The sequence below is a fragment of the Solea senegalensis genome, linkage group LG20 (assembly GCF_019176455.1).
Source record: "Solea senegalensis isolate Sse05_10M linkage group LG20, IFAPA_SoseM_1, whole genome shotgun sequence".
Classification (NCBI taxonomy): domain Eukaryota; kingdom Metazoa; phylum Chordata; class Actinopteri; order Pleuronectiformes; family Soleidae; genus Solea; species Solea senegalensis.
In genome coordinates, this window is record NC_058039.1 from 7066845 (window position 1) to 7091156 (window position 24312).

A 24312-nucleotide genomic window follows, 5' to 3' on the forward strand; every position below is an offset into this window, starting at 1 on the left:
AGCAGATCATACTTCAGCATTTCAGTCACTTTATTAAAAGGTTACTCTTTGTTTCATCAGTCCATAAAAGTTTGTCTCACAGCGTTTCAGCCTCGTCTCTGGACCTTTTTGGCAAATTCCAGTTTGGCTTTAATTTACAGTTCTAACCATCAACTTTAGTACAATTCCAAATAGTTGTAGTGGCTATGGTCAAAGTGTACGTTCAGTGTTATTTATTTATTGTTTGAGTAATCAAAGTAATTGAACACACCTGGACGACAAAAAACACCTGTCAGTCACAAGTTCCAACAATTTCACTTACTTGAAAAATGGGTGGGTTCAAACAAAAGGTGATTTAACACATCTCAATGTAAATACCTTGAAATAAAAGCTAAAATAAGAATCGCTTGTCTTGTGTTCTTGATCGTCTGATGTTTTCAGTGCTCAGCAAAAATAAATACTTAAGAATTAGATTGATTTAGTCACGCTCCCTTGACAGCCATAAAGTGTATTCAAAGTCATTAGGAACACCATATATGTATATTTCCGACATCAATAATTGCTAATAGATTTTTTCTGATAGCTTCACAATGAATAATACATACGAAGAGTGCATGCTCCTCAAAGCACCAAAGCCAGCATAGGCTTTTAGGGTGCCAAATATTTTCTTTTGATAACCTAGGGTTCATTTTAACTGCATGCATTGAAGCGTCACAAAGAAAATGGTAAAGTCGCTTTGATAATCTTACTGTTCATGACAGCTGCAGTTGCCATTAGCATGCCAGATAATGTCAGAGGAAGTCTTCTACACATGCTCGTCGTAGTCCAGTGCTTTGACAAAACATCACAGAGTGAATTTAGGCTGACCGTCGACAAATCCGCAGCTAACCATTCCACCAATCATATCCGCCGATATTCAGCATACTTAATTAAAGAGCCGATTTGCATATAAATTTAAAACTCGTAACTCGAGTGGTGGCGGTTTCCTCGGGAGCCAAAAACCTGAACAATAAGCCATTGTACATTCACTTGATGCGTCTCTGGCTATAATCCAATGGGTATTGGCAAAAAGCAAGGGCTGAGCCTTTTATTCATCTATATTTAATCCGAAGCAGAGTTAACAGCGGGGCGGGATTGCCCATAATTAATCAGCAACTGTATCTGAGATTAGAGATTCAGGACAATCAAATGAGGTGGATCAGAACAGAACAAAAGCAAAATTCCAATGGATCCTGTTAATCGACACCTCCAAAGCATTCTTCACTGGTTCACAGATAAACACTGATATGATATTAAGTAATCCATACCGGCAATTGTTCAATAAGAGCTCCCTTAAGAAAATCCATCGAGCTCGAAAATCTCCATGATAACCTAGGGCACAATGGGTGTTTTAGTCTCAGCTGGTTTTGCGTCGCCCATGCGTTTATTCTTTTCCAGGGACTCGGATCTCATTTTGTCTCATTAAGCCAAGCTGTCTGCGGAGACACCGAAGATGGAAAGTGGGAGGCTGGAGAATGGATATTATAACAATACAGATGATTTAATGTGTAACCCTGTGTAACACACATGAGATCATATCACTCTTGATTTTAAAATGTTTGCACTGGTTAGCGGATACTCCCAGAATTGATTTTCAGATTTTGTTGATCCCTTTCAAAACACAAATGCACCTGGTGCCAAGATATCATCACGGACACGAAAAGCCCGCATGAGCAACTCGGGACTTTAAGTTGATCCTCGATGGATTTTCTAAAGCCAAGACAAAAAAACAACATCAGTGTCTCCCCAACAGAGCTGAAAGTCACTGTTTTAATAAGCTCATACCGTCTTTATTAAGCATGTTTGATTACATTTTTTGCCATTGATTTTATTTGTTTTGTATAATTGTTTGCAGATAATTTGTGCAATATCTGGTTATTATTCAGATTACCTACCAAACTGCACCCAAGTGCAATTTTTTTATTTGTTTACAGAGTAATAGTTTTGCCACTTCCCAGATAAAATGCTGTAAGATATTCTACAAAAATGCCATTAAGAGAACACTGATGAAACTGTCCACCTCACAAATACCTACAATGTTTAAAAATTCTGGGAGCCGTTACTGTGGCTCAAAATCTAGAACCCTCTCTTACCAGTGTTGGGTAATATCATTTTTCTACAACTACAGACATATTTCTGTTTGATATTTTTAGCTGTCTGTAGTTAGGCCGATCTGATAAAGTTTACCACAGGACTTTAACACACTTGATTTTGGTCGAGTAAATTATTGTGGGAAAAAAAAACCTCAGTGTTAAATCAGATAATAACACATTGAGACTTGGTAGAGCGAGGCGCTGAACTGAGAGGGAGAAAGAGTGAGCGAGCGGGCATGAGAGATCATGAGAGCTGTCTTTTCAGATGGTAATCACATGGTCTCTGAACTCCACTGGCATCTACGCCAAGAAAGCTGTTTTCTTTGGCAAATGCAGAGGATCTCTGTCACTCTATGGAGAACCGGCACTGCTCTCGCGCACACACGCCCTGTCCTCCCCTCCTTTCTCTTATTTCGAAATTCAAACGCCCTCCTCCTCCTCCTCCGCCACAAACACAAACACATTGTGCAAAAAAAGGAGTAACCAAAAAGGTAACGCCATAAAGACGCAAATCCACAAGCAGGGAGAAGACAAGTAGCTTATAGAGTGAGCGTGTTGCTTTACCAAAAGACAAAACAACAACGTGACTGTCCCTGTGGGATTTTTTTTTTGCTCAGTCTTAAACTTTGTGTGAGTTGGCTGATGCACTAGGCCAAGTAAAAAAAAAATGTGGCTTGCTCAGCCAAGTGTCAACAGTGAAAAAAGAGAATATAAAAAGTGATCAAAAACAGTCTGGCTCAGGCAACACATTGGGTTTTATCATTCCCACTCCCACCAGCTTCCTCGATTTAACTTACAGCTGCTTGAAATGTTGATAAGTTCCCATAAAGCTAATTAAATGAGATCACTGTGTTGAGCTTAAAAATATAAAAACAAAGAGCCAGTAATGGTTCCTGTTATTTTCAGAAATATGAGTAAACTTTTTTCTCACAAAAAAAAAGAAAAAGGGAGGGCTGATTGTTGGCAGTCTGAGGGGGAAGACGATTTAAACCCCCCAGATCTGTTGTTTTGGGGGCTTTGTAATAATACAGGGAGCCTTCGCTTGATTTCCCCTTCAGCTAAAGCTGTACTTCACTTCCCCTGTTAGCAATTAGTCTCCAGAACACTATTTGTCAAAAGCCAAGCCATTCGTTTCCACTGGTCTGCCTCCACCAGCTCTTATTACAATTGACTGTTTCCTGCGTAGAAAAAGCACAGGCTCTCGGAGGAAGGAACAGGCAGCAGGCAATGACCAGAGTCTGACACTGTCAGAATCAGATAATATGAATCACATCAACAACAAAAATAATCAAGAAATTTGCCACACTGAGCGATTCTTACCTCCGCATCTTTAGACGCAGCACATTTATAAATGTTTCATCAAGAAAAAACATGTCTTTGGACATTTGGGAGTTGGGGTTGAGGCAATGCATTAAATAGGTCAATCATCAAATGACATGTATTGATTTTTTTTTTGGACGACATGCGGGTGTAGTAAATGTGCTGTAAACAAATACAATGAAGAAAAGTACTCGATAAAGTAATGGGAGGTGGAGCGGCTGACGGAGCCATGAAATGTAGCAACACAAAACCCCGGAGGTCCAACATCTATACGGCACACTGTCATTTTTCCTCTACTTTCTAAATGATTGTCCAGGCATTGGGGTACTTCAGCAGCTCCCAGTGAGGTAAAAAAAAAAAAACCTATTGTAGCTGGGTTACATTGGGCCAGGAGAGCCATCAAACAGCCAGACATTTTCCTGGTATATCATCAGCAGAGAGGGAACTTTCAGAGTGCAATTAACACCCTCAAGGTCAGACTGCTCTGGTGAGTTATCTCTGGAAAAGAAAATCCTCAGGCATTCTCTTTTTTCTTTCACCGTTACCGTTACTGGTACACACTCTTACTTATGCTCTCTCCATCTACCCCCCCACCCATCTCCACACACAGGCATTTACTTCACCCCTGGTTACTCCCTTGTCCCCCCTTTCCACCATCCCTCCAAGCGTTCTGTCTCTTCTTCTCTCTCATGTGTCGCCATTAAAGATAAACGTTACTTTGTGGTGAGTGACACAATTTTTACCACTGGTGCCGGTTCAGGCCCGGGAGTGGGTCACAGGTGTACAGATGATGAGAGCCATGGATTTTAATCTGGAGGCAATATTGGTGTTGTGCACTGAAGAGGTCACTGCAGAGATACTGTATATGAGAAAAGAGCTCGGGCTCTGACCTGCTTCTAAGATGTGGAAAGAACAAACTTTCCATTTTCTTGTTTGTGCAAATGCAATTTATAAATTGAGCCGACATTGATTTTCATTTTTTTTCCTGAAGTCTGGTTTTGCAGTGGGTTTGATTTAGCACTTGACAAACACAATAAATTCTTGGATTTCAGATACCAAGCTTTGAAGTGCAATGCACAAAATAATTAGATGTCAAGTCAAAGCCATTGGCTGAAAATTGGACCTTTTCAATAACACATAAAAAAAAACAAAAAAAAACCAGTGAAATTAAGATGGGATGAACTGGATGAACTTTGAATATATTTCAAAGAAAGAAATATGACTGCTCACTTCTACAGATATGTTAAAAAAAATTTATTACTTGTACTAAATTAAGGTCAAGCCTTCTCTAAATTGACCATAGGTGTGTGTGAGAGTGAATGGTTGTTTGTCTCTATGTGTCCCTGTGATGGACTGGTGAACTGTCCAGGGTGTACCCCCGCCTATAGCCCTATGTCAGCAGCGATTGGCACAGCTCCCTCCGCGACCCTCATGTGGAGGATAAAGCAGTAGAAGATGGATGGATGGATGGCATTTATTCAAGACAAGTGGCCGTTGCTAAGCTGTAGCAACAAGCTTGACTTGTGCAAAGGCAGCGAAACAATCAATAAGCCATTTCACAATAACCATATAAATATCAATATTATTGCAATTCCTATGCATGGAAGTAATTATCATGGGGCGAGTGTAGAAATTCTGTCCAATAGATGCAATTTAAAACAGGTGTCTTTCCCTTTATGAACAACACGAGAAAATCAAAGCCATGATTCATCAGCAAATAACTATTCAATTTAAAGCTGAGCTCAGGATGAAGAGCAGGAGCTAAATTTTAATGCACTTTTTTCTCTCCAACAAGTTGCCATCGATTGGACTCATCCAGCAGCAAGAGACAAGTAATGGGGAGTGAGGCTCGATAACAGTGCACATCTTTACAAGGGATTAGTGTTTCACATTTTGTAGTAAACCAGTGTCGTGCACTGGTGCCTATTAAGGTGTAATTGCACTATATCGGACAAGCTTCAGTTGTTAATAATGTTGGCCATCTTAAAATATTATTTCTTTGGGTGTGTGTGCTTGTGTGTTAGTGCTTGGACAACATTCCTGTCCTCAAGGGAGTTTGGATTTAGCTCATCAAATGTTAATGACATGGATGTGTCGTCTCATAAATAGGACTGAGTTCACGTTTGCTGACATCCTGTTTTTACACGTGATCTTTGAAGCCACTGAATGTAATGTCCACATGCAGCAAACACTGTATATGTCATCATTTATGATTAACATTGAGCATATCGTGGTGAAATGAATGTATGTGTATAATCCAATGCCCGAGTTTGGTTGGTGTATAAAAGTATCCCTGTCCTAAATACTGAGGGGCTGTGTGTTAAGTGTCATTTTTGGATTAATCCCATGTTGTTGCCTCAACTTTGTGGAGCAATTATGGTTATGGTTAAATTACATTTCCCTGGTGGTTTTCCAAATTGTAGAAGTGGTGCAACATAGACTCCAGGCCATGAGAGTCAATTAACATAGTAAATCGCATCAGTTACCCTCTTGCATGCGTTTCCTGCTTCACAGCAAAGAGACCATAGACTGGAGACTAATAACTGTGTTAACTCTTGCAGCCAAAGTAAACATAAGAACAAATATGGTTCAAGTTTTTGTGGTGGAACAGCTATTGCTTTCATGTTTCATCACACACAAATACCCTCCGACTGACCTGGCATGAGGCACATCGATGCTTGATGAGACCACTTTGCGTTTCTGCTCTAGCAGGGACACTGATCGAGTGTCGGGGTCCCGGCCAACGCGCTTGCTGTCTGCCAGCCGCTGCTCCTCCACAGCCTCCGGGCTGAGTGAGCCGCCCTCCACTTTGTGTCCCTCCGGAGCTCCGTTACTATAGCTCTGCTGGAGAAAGGTGCAAAGAGAAGTAAGTAAATGCTTGGTTGTAGAAACACAATACACAAGTGAGTCACAGTAATAAGTCAGGAACACTAATGGAAAGCTGTGCACAGAACACAAGAAAACCAATTTTGCAATCAGGGTGTAATGAAAAGGGAATGCCAGGAAATTCTGCTCAGTTCAAATATACAAGGGACTGGAAAAACTACAAAAATGTATGTAGTTTTTCAATACAACATCAGTTAGATCGTCAACATCAAGGCCTGGGCTCTGTCTGTCAAATCCTGTAACCCAAACATTAAAGACTTTCATTGTTACACCATAAATGAAGGAGTACATGGTCCAATGTGGTTTAAGAAAACAACCTAACCTCTTGTCGAAAAAGTCAGTCCAAAGCAGATTGGATGAATTCAAAAATGCAAAAATGTGGTCAGTTCTAAAAACAAGACTGTTTTCTTAGGCCCTTTACTGACTGTAAGGTTTTTACAATGATTGTAAGTCATGATACATAATGTATTCATCCATAGACTGAATAAAAGATGGATGTAACCTTCCAGTTTGAATGAACTCTAGGAAGAAGAACAGAAGTGGCAGAATGGCAGTCTGAATGGAGGCCTATGGAGAAACCAGCCTAGTAGAGTTTATGGTCTCACTTGCTAGTTTCAGGTCTTGTTCAATAGAGCATGATGTCAAATCTGTAAAGTAAGTTCCAGTTTAGAGGACAATAGACAATAAAGCATGACACATATCAGTGAAAACAAATATTGTCTAATAGGCGCACGGTAGCATGTGATGCCTAAGAACTTCCTGTTACAAAAACTGGTCATGGCACGGACCAAATTGTACACTTGTTATTGTTTCTAAACGTCTTAATTTCTTTCCATCCACCCCCGATCGACTCTTGAACACGAATCTCTAGTATTATTTGTGACTTGCTTAAATCTTGCACAGATTATGACTTGAAAAACAACTAAACAGTGCACCAAGTTTGAAGTTGGCAAAGCACCAGTGAGTCTCAGGCCTTTGTGTAAACGTCCGCAGTCGAGACAGTTAATCCACCAACACAAACACACAGAGGTGGTTGCTCTGCTGCGCTCAAAACCACATGCAGCGCACACAAATAAGCACACAAACATGTGCCGCACAGGACTGCATTACACTAGATCACATATTCTAGCACCACACACACACTTACCAACTAAAACAGCCCACTGACACATAATCACACAAAACATTATTTTCCCCCATCAGTACTGAAAACGCCTACCTATGGCAACATAAAAAAAGTTCTATCCTTTCACTTACACAACAGCAAAGATGGCACGCAGAAATACCTGTAAGCACCTACGCACACACCAACACATACACACATTTCTGTAGGTAAGTTGAAACACACTGAGAAAAAGCCAAAAACACACACGCGGTTGCCTGTGCCAACAGAGCGGTGACAAGTATGACACACAGGTTGGTGAGTGTTTCTAATGTATGAGTGTGTGTGTGTGATACAGAGCATTTCTCTCAAAACACTGTAACGTGATTAGGCTTAACTGAGGGAAAAAAAGACAATTCCACCAGAGTCAGTAACTCAAACAAATGCACACACACACACAAAAAGAAAGAAACACACACAAGAAATGCGTATCGAGTATCACTTATGAGAGAGGCAGGTTGAACAAACACTCACTTGTGCACAAAACGCTCATGAAAACACAGACATGCGTAAAACAACAAGATGGATTGCACTGGCTCGGGGAAAATTAAGTGTTGTGTGTACGCTCGGTGCACTCGTCTGATAAAAACCAACGGCAATTCCTTCCTTTCACCGGTCTTATGAATGATGGCATTTCACGGAGCCAGGAAATTGTGAAGCATACCAAATCTGTTGTGAAATGTGAGTTGCATGCATCAAATCTGGTGTGTGTGTGTGTGTGCAATGCATGTACATAACCACACCATCCTCCTTTATCCCTCTAATTCTCCCTCTCACAAACACACACACACAGAAACTCATAATCTACCTGCTTTGGGCAGCAGTTTGTCATGTGTAAAGATTATCGTACCTCGGTCAAAGGTCACAATAAAGCAGGCTCATATAGAGCTTATATTACATAGAGTGATGTCATAAACCCCCAACATACTGTCTTTCAGCGCATATGAATCTCTGTCTCTGGGAAGCTCTTGTTTTTGAGCATTTTGTAGATAGGATCACAGTTAGAGATGTTCGTGATTAATTGATAAAAATGTAAAATATTTCCCACTGATCATGTTTCAGCTGAACAGTTTCTCGCTTTCAAACTGTAAAATTAAAACAATAAAAGCTAGTTAAGACTGGTTCCATGTATTGCCCAAACTACTTAAACTTACTTCAATATAATTTCTAACTAACTATGAGTTAAACAATCTCAGCGTAAACATCCTTTTGATACAATAGAGGAAGTTCTGCAGGCAGAGACATTTACTCAAGGCAGAAATATGAAGGATATGATATGAATGAGCAGAGGTAGTCGGGCTGCAACAGTTAATCAATTATTAATCAATTACTTGATTATCCGCCAAATATTATGACAATCAACTGATCTGTTTGAGTGTTTTTTGAATAATTAAAACAAGATCTCTGGGGTTTTTGTTGGCTTCTTAAATGTGAATATTTTCTGGTATAGTTGCTCTGTATAACAAAGGAATCATTAAATCACAAATTGTGGTTAGTAAACAAAACAAGACACTTAAGAACGTCATTATTTCGAGGTTTGTGAAGTGCCAAGCAACGTTTTTCAACATTAGTGGACAATTTATGGACCAAACAAGCAACCAGTTAATCCAGAAAATAAACAACACGTTAATGGATCACGAAACAGTCGTCAGTTGCATCCCTAAGCAGAAGTGAATAAGAAAAATGGGATAGAGAGTGGAAGTGTGCCAAAAGCCGAACGACACAGAACACGAACACATATGCTCTAAAAAATCCTCACATCAATGCAAGGGCGTTCACACTTGACCCTGCGTTCACTCTGTGCTTAACGCTGATGGTGCTCAGTCAACCAATAAGAAAAGTCGACATCAGCCAGCCTGAGATCGACGCTCCAGAACAAAGAGTCACTCAGCTCCTGTCAACAAGCTTGTTTCACTGACTACCACACTGTTGTTCAACATAAACAACAACAGCAACAGCAACAACAACAACAACAAAAGCAAAACAACCCATGCTTCTTTGTTAGCAGTGAGAAATCTGTGCAACACTGCTCACACAACACACACTCACAGAAATCAACAACAAGTCAACAAGTGGCAATACTGATGCCCCCCCCCCACTCTCCCTACCCCAGAATAGCAGGGTTTCATTTGGCATACCGGGCAGTGAGCCAAACATCCTGCTTCTTTGGAACATGCCACCCATTGCCAACCTGGGGGTGCCCGCTTTGTTGGCTGCACAGCTGCAACTCAAATGGGGCAGAATGCCCTCACAAACAACCCCCACTTGAATTTTTTAAGTAGTCAGCGCTCACCCCTTACACATTCAAATGTACATGTGGGAGACAACACATCCAAGCTATGCACACAAAAAGCAACACAGATGCACACGAGAATCTGCACACACACAACAGACCCCTCCTCCTCATTTTATGGCTTGTTTTCGACCTCGGCGGGAATTGAGTCGTGCTGAAAGAGACTTGACCATTGTGCTGACAGGACTGCACGCTCAGCCTCAGCTGCACCGCTGACTGCAACAATACTGTGCAAAAGCTTTTGTGAGTGCTGCATACAGAAAATGTGCAAATGAGGAAACAAGAGCACCAAAGTTTACACTATATTCCCCGTCCTGTAAAGCTTCAACAGTTGCGTCACTCAAAATTCAGTAAGTGTCAAGTTAACAAAGTAAAAAAAAAATTTAATGACTTACAAAAACATGCGAGTGAAATTTGAGTGTCGCTGGTGTGTCTGTAAATGCACACAGATCTCACATTCACATAAAGGAAATGTGCATGAGTGGTAGCAAACAGTAGCTCGTCACTTCTTTTTTTTTTGCTTTGGTTAAAAGTGGGCAGAACCAGTGAGTTACTTCTTTAAAAGCATAATCCTGTCACAAACACACACATACACGAATGTGAAGAAGAACACAAAACCGCACCAATCAAAATGAATCAAAGACTGTAAACAAGCCATTTTTTTTAGTCACAGGCATTCCTCAGGCCCTCCACAACTATAAAAAGCACAAAAATCACACACACAAAACGTTTTTTTAACCAAAAGGACGAATTCTCGGTTGCTCGTCCTTGTGCAATCTTTATCTTTTTAACAGGAAATTAGGTCAGTGCTGCTAATTAGACCCACATCACAACCACAGATTTGGGTATCAAGTCAACTTTCTAATCTGCTGCCACAAAAAAAGCCCAGACTATTTTTAACACTTGCTAGATGACGACTACCTTGCTGTAGTGTGCAGCTGCATCATCTCTTAGTGAAAATGTCCAAATAGAGCTGAGTAATAAATCAATAACAATCTGGAATACAATTTTCTTCAATAGATATATGACAAAGGTTCATTATTCAACACAATATTCACTGTGCAACCACACTTAGAGATGTCACTTTTACCAATACTTTACCACAGATGTGTAGAATGTTTGTTGTTTACTGTCCATGAAAAACTGTAAAAACTTAAATTTACCAATTTCTCTTTCACCCAGAGGCCAAACAAACATCTCTCTAAAATGTTCTAACATTTATTGTGATAATTATCAATATCGACTGATATGTGAATTGTTTTTGTTGTGATTATGTTTTTAAACACATCAGCCAAAACATAAGTCCAATACGTGTTATTTGAGGGTAAATGTGCGATTAAAGGCATAATGCACATGATGACACACGAATTATAATTAAAGCAATGTGCAAAATCTTATATGTATATATACACTCTATCAACCCCCCCAAAAAAGGCTGCAGTAGCAGCGTGTTTGTTTGCCTCGGCTTACCCACCCACTGGATCACACAAACATTGCGCAGGCCTAGTGTATCAAGCCCTTTGTCCCATTTATGTGATGTCGCAAAATGTCATCATGACAGCCCGCAATTTGATGCTTTTTGCAACCAAATGTGCATCAAATGCCTTTCTGGCCGACGCTGTGCGCTGTCAGATGCTTTAATTTGCCGTCAGAAGCAGTAGAAGCGGTAGCAGCGGTAGCGCCGTTCAATCCGCTCTGTGCAGGAAGCGGTTAAACGCTGCAAAACACCGCACAACAACAACAGTAACGCGCTGCCTGCCGGCCGGGGCGCTCCGTGCACACACACAAACACACCTTCAGGCTGGATTTAAGCGGTCCTTTAGCTGTAGTGTGGTTGAACCCGGCGGCTATCTCCTCCTCGGTGAACTCCTTGAGGCTTCCGTCCTGCATGAGCACCGTGTAGACGCTGCGTTTGGTCCCCGCGGCCGACACGTCTCTGTTTTCCTGCTTGACAGCCTGGACCACTCCTGTCACCGGGGCACCGTCCCCGGTCGGACTAGGCGCATAAACGCGGCTGCCTAGGATCGACCGCTTCACCAGACGTCTCGTATGCATGTCTAAAAGAGTTCTGTCTGAATTCAGCGTGGAATTATAGCATTTAACGTCGAATTATAGCCGATAAACAACGTCGAGGGAAACGCAAAACCGAAGCGAGTGGACTACGCGCTTCAACAGTCTTGGCAAAATGTTAGAAAGCTGCAACATACTCGGAAGGCGACGACTCCTAACCGCGTCCGTGAACGCACCGCACTCAAAAGCACCGAAAACTGAAGGGAAAACTTTGAATTAGCACCCGTCCACAGCCCGCAACACAATAACGATTCATTCGCCGCTAAAACAACCTCCACACTCAACCGGCTACCTATCTCCCTCCGTTCGACCTGTTTGTTTTCCTCACTGCTCCCTCAGAGCTCAGCGGGTGGCGGTAAAACACGGAGAAACCGCCGTATCCAGGAAGCAAATGGACATTTGACCACGATTTGCCAAAATGACGACCTATTGGGAAAAAAAACAACTCGGATGTGAAAGAGTGGAAGCATATGCGTCGAATAATTTCACTTTACTTGATTATTTACGTTGACATCCACCTGTAAAGGGTCAACAGCGCGTCAACAAAAGGCCGGTGTGACTCCAGCTCCGGCTTCTGGGCGATCCCGTCCGCGCGCAGCTCCGACCGTGCAGAGGCTCTACCGGCGGAATGCTGCCTATAAACATGTGCGGTCCCGTGGCCTAGGCGGACTGCAATTGGTCGGGGATGCACACGCCTCCAAGCCCCCACCCCCCACCCCCCCTCTCCCCGACTGAAGGTAATGCAAGCCGGGAGGATGCTCCATTCAAAACAATGACGCAAAGATGGAGAGGAAACAAGAAGGGAGGAGGTAAAGCAGAGGGGAAGAAAGAAAAAGGGGGAATTTAGGCGACAGAAAGGAAAAAACTTCTGCCAGACAAACAGGGTCTATGGTGTAACCTAGTTATTGCAGACATGTAACCTACTTTTTAAGGGACATGGGTTTCTTAAATGAAAAGTAATTGACTGCACTGGTTTGTTTGTTTTTTTTGAATGTAAACACAAAAACTAACGTTGGCGCTCTTTTTTTCAGTCACTTATCATAGGGTGCTCTGGGGTGAGTGTTTCAACACCAACCCTGCACAAAAACAGGAACCAAGTGAAGTGCAACTGGAAAAAAGAAAGAAAACAAGAAACCCTGCATGTAATGCAACAGTCAGCCCCATCTGACAATGTAAACAAACAACACTTTTTTAACCCTTTAACACTGAGCGCAACGCAGACCACAAGTATGCGCGAGCGCATACTTGTGTATTACTATAATTACACGATATTTTGTGCTATCGGCAAAATTCGGAAACAACAGTTTCTGAAAGCTGACAAGTTGCACGTCAAAGCCAACATGTGGTTATTACGGTAATTTCACTCACACTTTGGTGCACCAGAGACGAGAAAGTTGGAAAGACACCAATACACAGTTTCTATTTTTTGGCCTGTTTTGTCAATTTACATATGTGTTGTAGTGTTTTTTTTCCTCAATAAAACTGTTAATACGCTACTTTAACATGCAGTAAATTGTAAATAACTGCCAGATATTGGAAGTTATTCTGGAAAAATTGGCAAAAGCACTGAGAGAACATTTTCTGGCCCTTTTATGGTTAGAATAAGAAAAAATTGACATTTATGCATTAGAAATAGTAATCAGCCTTATCAAAAATGAAGTGATATCTTTCCTTCGACGAGGAGGTTGTGTTTTTTGGCTGCATCTGTCTGGACTGTGAAGATATGTAGGTTATAGCCAGAGGAGAAAATAATTAGATTTTGGTGGTGATTGAATACATCGATATTAAAAAAAGAAAAAGAGCGAAAGCTAACCTTGTGAGATAGGGGAGTGTATTGACACTGTGTGAAACTGAGTGGCCTTGGTGGAGGTTTGTGCTCTCTGAGTGCTGTCTCCGGTTACCTCCACCCACGAGGTTACATTTTCGTCCACATTGGTTTGTGAACAGAATAACTCAAAAAAGTAAAGGACGGATTGGGTTTAAATTTATCTGGAGATGTAGGTTATGGCCCAAGGAAGAACTGATTAGATTTTTACTGGTGATCCAGATACAAATCACCAGTTGAGTGTATTGACACTGTATCAGCCTGAGCAGCTGTGAGGGAGGTGTGTGTGTTTGTGTGTGCTTTTCTAGTTATTCAGTTACTGTGTAATCTGACCCTACATTCATAAATCAAACCTTGTTTTTATACTCCACACTTTAACATTGCAATTCAATGCAAGAAACATTTAGCGTCACACAATGTGGTACAAGTTGTTGCTCTCTGGGGGGAAGAAAAAGACAATCTAACAGACATGTCCCTCTTGATTAAAACAATCTCTGTCCGGTTTAAGCAGAAGTCTCATTCATTCTTTGTGATTATCAGCCAGCGTGGCAGTGAATGTAACAAAGAATGTTATCACAGAAACAAATGGCCTAATTAATGTCCGGCCTAATGGGTTTTTTTTTTTTAAATGCGGCTCACAATATTTCCACACGACAGCACCCACAGTGAATGAAAAGACGTGACAACACACATTTATTATATATATATATGCTTTTTTTTTTTCTTTTTTAATAGAACAATTTGTGTCATCATAAAATATTTACATGCACAGAATGGAAACTAGACAGAGCGGAGTGACAGATGTGGCCATAACTGCCAAAACTGGCTTTGCCCTGTGATCAAAGGCGGTGGCGTCGCCGTGGAGTTGTCTGGTTGTGTTTGTGTGTGTGTGTGTGTGTGTATGGGGGTCTCATTAAGGGAGTAGCAGAGCTGAAGGAGAGGCAGCAGCGGAGCAACACCCCTCATCCCCTACAGGGGAGTGTGTGTGTGTGTGTGTGTGTTTATGACCAAGACAGACCGCTAGAGAGAATAAGTGATTTTAGGTAAGTATCTATTAACTACGTGTATGTGCTGTCTTGATTAGATTTGGCACTAAAACATCCTCCCCCTCTGGCGGATCATTTCCTTAAAGGTCATTTATAGTGCTCCGTGAACACCATTATTTCTAAATGATGGCACCACCCTGATACACAAACACGGTTGTAGGCGCGACGTGTTCTTTGGAAGTATACATACGTATATATATAGATATATCTATATATCTATATATATATAGATATATAAATATATATGTATATATATATATATATATATATAACACTTTTTGCAGAAATGAACACCTTGTTTTTAATCTTGGTCTAAAAAAAAAACAAAAAAACAGATTGTAGTTTACATATCTGATATCATTTATGATTCTAATACCAGGCAGTGTTTTCCCTGCGTCATCAACAAGCTCCTGCATGTCGAGTGATTCATGGACGGAGGCCAGAGCTCGACTAAATTAAGGGAGAATATACTGCAGAAGTAGAATATTTACAGCAAAAAAATATAAGCCAAACAAATGTCTTTATACAATCAAATGAAGTACCATCGTATTTTGTTTTTTTTCTTAAAATGCACGTACCAAAACTGTACCATGACGCTCACCTGTTATTTGTTACTACTTTGCAGGAAACAAAGAAAACCATTTGACAAATATTACATTACAAGGCTTTACAAGGTTGGTTTGTTTTTTTTTCCTTAAAACAAGTCAGACACAAAATCAGTGCACCTATCAGACTAAATCTAAAAGTATATCACTCTGAACATTGTACAAACAGGTTAAAGCTTACGTAAATCTAAAATAGTGCTCTAACTACTGTATATATATATATATATATACACATATATATATATACACACATATATATATATATATATACATACATATATATATATATACATACATATATACATATACATACACAAGCCCTGGTTGGCATGTCGTCAGTATTGTTTGTCAGAGTGTTGCTAGTAAGTCAAAGAAAAGAAAAGAAACATAGATATTGGAAATTGTGCAGAGACATAAATGCAGTACCATCATATTAAACATTGTGCTTTAAAGTAATCCCGCATGCAAACTGAAGACGGTGAACTGTACCAAAGCGTCGGCTCATAAAGCGTGACAACAAGAAAAGATCGTATTAATATTCATAATACAAGGCTGTGCCATTTTATCACATTACAAGTCTTTTGAATTTCTTTAGACCACTGTGCAAAAACGATGGACGTATATATATATATATATATTTTTTTTAAGTTAGGGAAAAGCGTACCCTTTCATTTAGTATGAATCCAAATAGAAACACGAGGAACTTCTATACAACCCTACGCACTCTTCTCTCACACACGCACTAGTGACGTCTCACAGCTACATCACAATAAGCATCTTTTAAATAAATATGAACCTCACGGGAAAACATGGGACTGTAAAACATTTAAAAATACATTTCAAATGTATTGTTGAAACTGCAAGCTCGCGTAACATCCACCTCCTTCCCCTAAGCTCTTGTTTCCATTTTGGTTCTGCAGATGACTCGTCTCACATCCCCTGACCTGCGTCGCGCTGAACAGTCTCAGCGTAAGGCGTCGCAGTTAAAAGTGTCCCCGTTTATGTTTGACGATGTGCTTTGACGGTCAGTCGCAGGTAAGACTTTTTCTTTTTTCCCACGCCGCCGTCCCTCTTGCATGGAATCTCACGCGGGGAATGCAGCGGAGGAAAAGGCACGACATAAAAACCACGACACGACACCTCAATAATACATGACAGTCACTGGGAAGAAGCTAGAAAGTCACTCGCAGATGGAAGCAGGGGGAGTACGAATAACGTCGCCTTCGTATGTACAGCAAGTGCATGAATTTCATGAGATATATGGCACCGAATTCTTTCTTTTTTCTTTTTTTTTTAACATTACAGGCACACAGGATTGTATCCTCAGCTAACCCTTGAAAATGCTGTGTGTGTGTGTGTGTCAATCACATGATCATTCACTGTCCGCACACAAAGATGTCACAGACAAATTCACCAAAGATCCAAAGTGCAATCTTCCACACGACTAATGCCCAGTGACTGAGATGCTGCAGTTCATTTACGACTAGACCTACCAGTACCAACAACATTGACCCCGGGTGATGCATGAAGAGATCAGCTATTATAAACCGTACCCAAGCTGTAAAGAGGACACTCATGCATTGATGATGGATTTGGTTTTCTTGAGCCATTTTCTGCTGGTGTCCCCCAGATGTGTCAGGGAAGAGGCTTCTCCCAAACTGCCACAGATGAAGATGATAAGAAAACACTTAGAGGCGGGACGCTTCGCTACCCAGACCCAACTCTCCAACGCTCTCATAGTCGGGCTCCGCTGTGGCAGCGTCTGAACCCTCCGCTCCAGGCCTCGCCCTGTGCTCATCATCCAAACCATTAGTCTTTGGGATGCGGATGGTTTCATAGCCGGGATCCATGCTGTCCAATATCTGGTCGCCCCCCAGCTGAGGGTCGTCGGGCTGGGTGTAGATGTCTCGGACAGTGGCGTAGAGGTCACTGGAGGAAGAGGCAGGGACCAGACCTTTGAGCTCGGCGATGCTGCTGTAGTCGTGCTCTTTGTCCTCCTCGAGTGCGTCTCCGCGGTTCGTCTTGTCGACTGTAGAGTACACTGCTGCCTGAAGGACAGAGGAGACACGTTTATGTGAATCACACTGTTTTGCGTGCTACATTTGTTGAGCTCAAATGAATGAGAACACTAAAAGTCATTCAGACGTTTATATCAAAAAGTCCCTGTTCGGCTTTTTCCTCATAGCATGTTGTGTGATGTTCTTTGACAACTTCACTACCTTTTTTCCATCTTTTGTTTTTCTATTTTTTCCCTCTTTTTGGTGCTTGAAGCACTGGCACTCGTGGTGTAAAGTGCTCCCATTTCGGGACAGGAAAAGGCAGTTTGGGGAATAAGGGGTTTTAACAGAAACTTACTTCATTGTCTGACAGAATGTGGTTGTTGAACCCTGGCGGGGGAGACAGGGGGGAGTGTAACTAGAGGAGAAAAGAACAATATATTATATTATTAGATATAGCAGTCTGTGGAAAAAAGGAGAGAAGAATCAGATATTTAAAACAATAACAAGGTGGGTGCTTACTGCAACCACAATTGGGTATAAAGATGCACCCGAGGGGCTGTCACACAAATCTTTAAGAATCCAAGGGCCTCTTGTAGTCTGCAGTGTTTGAACCGCTTCTCTTCTAATCAAAAGCAGTGTGCTGTTTGGCAACTGGCAAACTATTGACCAAACAAACACTGTGGACGTCTTGGTAACCGATCAATAAACTGAAACTCAAAAACTATTCCCTGCAGTGGGAGAAAAACACGCTCTGCATTTTGCACCTGCCGCTGTGATGCACACAAATCTAATGTTGTATATAAGTACCCATTTGTTAAGAGAATGACTGAGTGAAAGTCAATGGGCAGTGACAGAGAACGCGACGCTTCTGCACACGGTCTGCATCCACTTCCACTGCGTCCTTTTTGATCGATGGGGAAGCCATTAATCAACAAAGCATATCCGTCAGCGGATTGGAACGCCTCGAGAGTCTAACAAGAACCTCGATGTCCAAGTTCACGTCGTCCATGACACATGAAGTATTTATGCATTTCTCTGAGAACAATTGTCTTTGTTCTTTTCTGCCTGAATACAAAGGGAAAACTCAGATTCATGAAGTGATTGTTGACATTTGTTATCACCACATTACTCATCGATATCTTGTCCTATGACAAAATCACCTGTTGGACCATAGCACTTTTTGACACGCTCCACTCCACATTTCACCACAGAGCGAAGATAAACGTGATCAATCTGATCAAATGTGTTCGGAGACATGATTACTTTTATGGAGCCGCAAAATTCCCTACAGTGCGGAGCATGCATTTTTTGCCATTTTGCATTAGTTACCCTTAAGCAATTAAGCAGAGTGAAGACTCCGTATGAAGCACGCAGGCGACCTGACCCAGTCGCTGCACCTACAAGTGCACTTTATTATATTTGTTCATCGAAAAAACTGCAGCCTCCTCATTCTTTGTAAATAATGAGCTATTTTCATTAAGTCGGTCCAAGTCAGCATTAAACACATGATGCTCCTAAAAGTTTAAAGCATAGGAGGCATTGGACATCCATCCATCCATCTTCTACTGCTTTATCCTCCACATGAGGGTCGCATTTGAACAGAATATTAAGAGCCAGGTTACATGCATGCACGCCCCTGAAGCAGGCGATACAAATCCTGCCAGGGATAATTACATTGGCACCTTTTGAGAATATCTTTGTGACTCATTCCCAAACTAAAATGAAACTCGATCACACTATCTCGGTCCATCCCGAATGAATCGCGTGAGAAAATAACCAGGAAAATGTTTATGTAGGAGACACAATAACATGCAGGACATGCGAGTATGATAGTAAGCTGATTACAGTCACCCCAGAGGATGGACACCTCAGGTGTCAGTGTGGCGGTCATGATGTGCATACAGATCAGCCTAAGCTGAGTTTATCTGCATTCCCTGCCTCATTCGGGTCTTTAAACAAATTCATACCAACTGTGGATATACAAAATATATGTATAAACAACAGTAGGAACCCAAACTCCAATTATAGTCTATAACGATATATGCGCCAAGCCAAACACGGCACCTAACAAAAGCAATTGCGAGGTTTTATCCAGCAGCTCAACGGTGTTGACATGCTGACAGCCACATTTTACCTGTGCCACGTCCCCAGTGTTTTCCCCCAGCGGCCTACAGGCACACATGGGGTCAAATTCATTTCCTGCGCTGACTATGACAAGCCCACGGGCGACACACACACATACACACAGTCAAACGACTGCAAACAAGTGTTACTGCCGCTCATGACGGTTCAATAACAGTACAAGTGCACAGGATCAGAGAGGATGTGAATAAAGGTCACACAAAAGGCGTGAGTGAGTGGGTGAGTGGGTGCAGTAAAAATATTAAACTGGAAACCAGGTGTACGAATGAACGGAAAAATGTGTGTTTATGAGAAAACCCAATCTCAGTTGCGGAGGAGTATTTACCGAGCTGGCACTAAAGGGGATTCGTCTGAGACATTTACATACAGACACCCCAGTGTACATGCACTGTGTGTGCACTCCTGTTTATATATATATATATATATAGATATATATAGATATATCTATATATATATACAGTAGATCGACAGACAGGAAACAATGACATTTTCCTGATGTTCTGTCACACCTTTAAAGGGCCGTTTATGGGATACGACTTGGTTTTAAGGTTAAGGTAAGGTAAAAGGTGAAGGTTAGGCTTTAGTTGTGATAGTTAAGGTTAGGGTAAGGGGCTAGGGCAGGGGTCTACTACCTACGGCTGTACAGCCTGTAGCTCTTCAACAGTGGCTCCTGTAGCTTTGAAAAAATTATGTTTATCTCCAGTCTTTCATTATTTCTTTCAAAGTGAACACTTGTTTTTTTTAGGGGTCGAGATTTAATATTCCGGCCACTAAAATAAGCGTGCGATCCTATGGTCTTCGTCAAATGCGATATTGAAAACGTCCCCGAACCCGACAAACTTGGATCCACATAATTATGCCATCATTAACCATGAACTTTATAAAATCCAAATATTCTTTCAATATTTATTTCAAAACAGTACTGAAATGTCATAAATGCAACAAACTATGTTTTTCTTCTATATAATATATCTATATGTAAAACTTTATACACAACGCTATGTTCATTTCATGGATTACATAGGTTTTGCGGCTCCAGATTGCAGTTATTTGGGTGGCGAAGGGACAAAAACGGCTCTTTTGATGCTAAAGACATTGCAGAGCATGATGTCCATCAGTGTCCTCACTAACATAGCTGTGAAAACGTGTATGTGTGTGTGTGTGTGTTTCAGGGAGAGAGAGAAGGAGTGTATCTATAGTCCACATCATCCATCATGAAACCAGACTGTCATAGTGATGGTGGCCAGCTGGCGCTCACACACTCAGTCAGACACACACACACACACACACACACACACACTTGGTCTGACAAGACAAATTGCTGATGGCTCCTGGTCATACGTAGGCGTTAACCATGGGGAGCCGGGAACATTCGGGGTTAACCTTAAATCAGCCCCAGGGAGTCCATGTGTAGCATTATGTATGTAAACACACGCATGTTTTTGGTATGTGTGTGTGTGTGTAAGTAATAGGGAGGATGGGGGGAGAAATAACAGCATTAATGCTGACTAGACACGCCAACAAGGTGTGAATATAAATGAGCACATTCTGTGTGTGTGTGTGTGTGTGTGTTTGGCAACCAGTGTGGTTTTGAGATAGATTGTAGCTCAGCAGACCAAGATTTCATCATGCAAACTGGGGTCAGATGAGGCGAGACTCGCCTGCTGTCCTAATGAGCTGCAGTGATTAACTAATTGGCCCCAACACCCAGGACAAAGGAACAGAGTGTGTGACTAAAAGTAAAATGATAAATAAACAGGGAGAGGAAGGGGGGAAACAAGAAAACGGAAGAATGTTATTTTTATCACTTTGTGTCACGTTGTTTTCTCACCCAAGTAACTGGTCAGTCAGTGAAAATGGAATCCGTGCCACAACAACATCCCCTAACTCTCATAACATGCCCGTGTTAACTCCAAAAGAAAAGCTTTGACCTCCGGCTGCCCACATCACAGCAGTTAATCCGCAAATCCATTTGACAAACTTGAAAAGGATTGTCCGGAGGCATTCTTAAGACAATACACTCACAAGGGGGGGGGTTGTAAGGTCGCAGAGACCTGGACACATTTTAATAAGGTAATCCCTGAGTCTGAGTGGAAGTTTGTACCAAAATAGTGAAGGATTTCTGAGATATTGCATTTTTTTAAGGTGAAAATATGATTTCTGAGGTCATCGTGACCGTAATACCTGACCTTTGACGACCAGTAGATGTACTGCATCCACTGCATTCACATGAACATGCTTACGTGAGTGAAATCTAAGGTAAACAAGCCATCAGCCAAAAGAACCACTGAATGTGAGGTTAAAATCAAAGTGAACTAAGCTCAAATGTTGGTCATGTTCCGTGATTATGCAACAAAACAGTGTGTGCACACGCACACGCACACACACACACACACACACACACACACACTACAATGGCCAGGGAGGCTAACTATTTAACTGTTGGTCTCTGTTTTCTCTCCAAATAATTTTGGCTCATTTCTTAACTACACCTGGGACGACAGCCAGCGTGATGATGATGATGATGACGATGACGACGGCAGCTCTGTGAGGCTACTTGTGCACAGCTGTGCTTCGGGCCAAACGCTGCCATCATCAGCACATGCTTACAGGCACACAGCGACAGCGGCAACACGCTGATGTTCTTGGCCCGAGGCCGAGGAAAGTCAAGAGATCGCCAAAGTTCTCGCAAATCATCCTGAGAGGGACAAGGACATCTGTGCCAAAGCCATCGCAGTCCACTTTACCGCCATGGTAAGACTGAGCGTTCACCGTGAGAGCAAACAGCAATCCAGCAGCAGCTGTTTATTTCAGTCTGAACTCAAGTGGGGGAGAGACTTACACTGTAGAACATTGTGTATGCCATTTTTAGTAATAGATTGATTTTGAATCATAAATACATTGTTATTGTGAGCTATTCATCGCCGCACATCAACACACACACATTTGTTTTGAAATTCTGTGACATGTGCAATCCAACTGCAGTTATAAAGCAAGACAAGCTTTACAGACAACACAGTAGGCCAAAGTGCTGTACGCAGACACGACACATACAAAAGTAAAAACTATAAAAGACAGTTAAATTAATTTAAAAAAAAAAAAAAACAAAGAGAAAGAAGTGTGATTTTTGACTTCTAAACAGGAAGTGAGTCGGCCTGCCTGATGTGCAAAGGCAAGTCATTCTACAGTTTCCGAGCAGCGACTGAAAATGCGCGGCCACCTCTGCGCTTCCTCTTTTGTCTAAGGATGACTAACAGTGACTGATCTGTCAACCTGACCATGAAGACGTTTAAAAAACAACTCAAATCATTTTAAAAATCAGCGCGGAAACAAACGGGGAAACCAGTGAAGTACCAGTTAAAAAAAAAGGTAAAGTATTGAGTTAAAGGATCCAGCTCAACATGAACTTGGAGGTGTCACATGACCTCCGTCTTTTTAATCACTACGGTGCAAATTGTTTGTTGACCTCCATGCCCTTCATTTCTGTAATGCACTCCAGTTGTTTTACAGAATACATATTGTCCTGTTTTAGTGGCATGCACATTTGACTGTCATCCAAAAGGAAGTGAGTCCAGGGAGAAGAGAAAGGGCCCAAGAATAGAACCCTGAGGCACGCCGCAAGTGAGAGGCACTGTCATTGCTTTATCATGACGGAATTTCTTGATATAATTTTAAGTTCATATCACCCTCTCTCCTACTGAATAGTTGTTTTTTTCCAAAAATGTTTTCACCTGATTACAGTAGATGCATTATGGTTTGCATTAGAGCCACTTCACCTACGACTACTTAAGTCTATGAGGCCTTTAGAATACATTTGCTTCTTCAACATTTTCCCTGCTGGAAACTGCAGTTTGTAAACAGCACACTCAGCCACAGGAGCTGCTGGATTACTGCTGCTTCATTTAACTTTTCCCAATTTACCTGAGTCATGAAACAACACATTTCACCTTACTGATAGAGGCAGCAGGAGAGTGTGTGTGTGTGTCTCTGCATGTGGAAGACGGCGTGCTGAGAGCAGCAGCAGCAGCAGCTCTGCTCTGTGCACCGACACAGCTGGAAGTGGTGCTTTTAGCGAATTCTACCAACATCTCTTGCATTTCTCATCCAAACTCTGCCTTAAGTTGTTCACCTGCCACATTTGATGCCTGTCAACATTCCATCCATTGGATAATGACAGACAGACGTCCCTTGCGTTTATAGATCGATACTTCCTTTATTCCCCGCTACCTTCCTCTTCACTACAGGCGGCTTCATTTGTATGCTGCTGGGTTTCTCACTCTGTCTCACTCCTTCATGTCTCACGGTCCTTTCAGCATTTTTTAACTCACTTTCCCCCCCATCTCCCCATCACTATCTCTATTTCATCTATTACTCTCTCCTGCACTTCTCCACTCCAGCTCACATTTTCATCCTCGTCTCCTCTCGTCACTCCCACACTGCCTTCTCTCACTATCTCCGCTCTCTCCCCTCGGTCTGTCGCTCTCCCTAAAGCAGCAATGAGCTGGCAGCTTAGAAAACGATAATTACGAGGACGATATTTCTCCCCTCTTCTTTGTTCTCCGTTCCCACTCGCTCTCTCAAGAGCCACCAGTGGCTCTTTTACACATGGTTACAGAGCGGACCAATCCAACTCAGGGTTATATGAGGATAAACAGGATGCTGACAGGAGAGAGAGAGAGAGCCTGTTGTGACTCACCCACTATTGCAGGAATAAGACGGCTACAGTGAAATGTGTACTTTTAGTTATTAACATACTCAGATATTAAGCATTAAGGATTCATGTGGTTTGTAGGGTCCCAGCACCAGCTGGTGTTTAGGCACTATCAGTATCCATACTGATTATTAGTCTGCC

At 41.7% G+C, this 24312-nt stretch overlaps 2 protein-coding genes across 4 annotated transcripts in view; both read right to left on the reverse strand.

Moving 5' to 3' along the window:
* Nucleotides 1-12329, reverse strand: part of znf704 (zinc finger protein 704) — a 45062-nt gene extending 32733 nt beyond the window's left edge. Inside the window, exons 1-2 of one of the 2 annotated variants that reach the window (XM_044052642.1) lie at nucleotides 11567-12329; nucleotides 6088-6272 (exon numbers count right to left, since the gene is read on the reverse strand). In XM_044052642.1, the coding sequence (XP_043908577.1) occupies nucleotides 6088-6272; nucleotides 11567-11827 (446 nt within the window). In that variant the 5' untranslated portion in view covers nucleotides 11828-12329. Of the gene's footprint in view, nucleotides 1-6087; nucleotides 6276-11566 lie in introns of both variants that reach the window. The other variant, XM_044052641.1, reaches the window with a different exon arrangement.
* A 3254-nt stretch (nucleotides 12330-15583) lies between these two features.
* The window catches only part of pag1 (phosphoprotein membrane anchor with glycosphingolipid microdomains 1), a 49614-nt gene continuing 40885 nt past the window's right edge, over nucleotides 15584-24312 (reverse strand). For both annotated transcript variants that reach the window (XM_044052694.1, XM_044052693.1), the window contains exons 8-9: nucleotides 17674-17733; nucleotides 15584-17366 (exon numbers count right to left, since the gene is read on the reverse strand). In XM_044052694.1, the coding sequence (XP_043908629.1) occupies nucleotides 17007-17366; nucleotides 17674-17733 (420 nt within the window). In that variant the 3' untranslated portion in view covers nucleotides 15584-17006. The remainder of the gene's footprint in view (nucleotides 17367-17673; nucleotides 17734-24312) is intronic.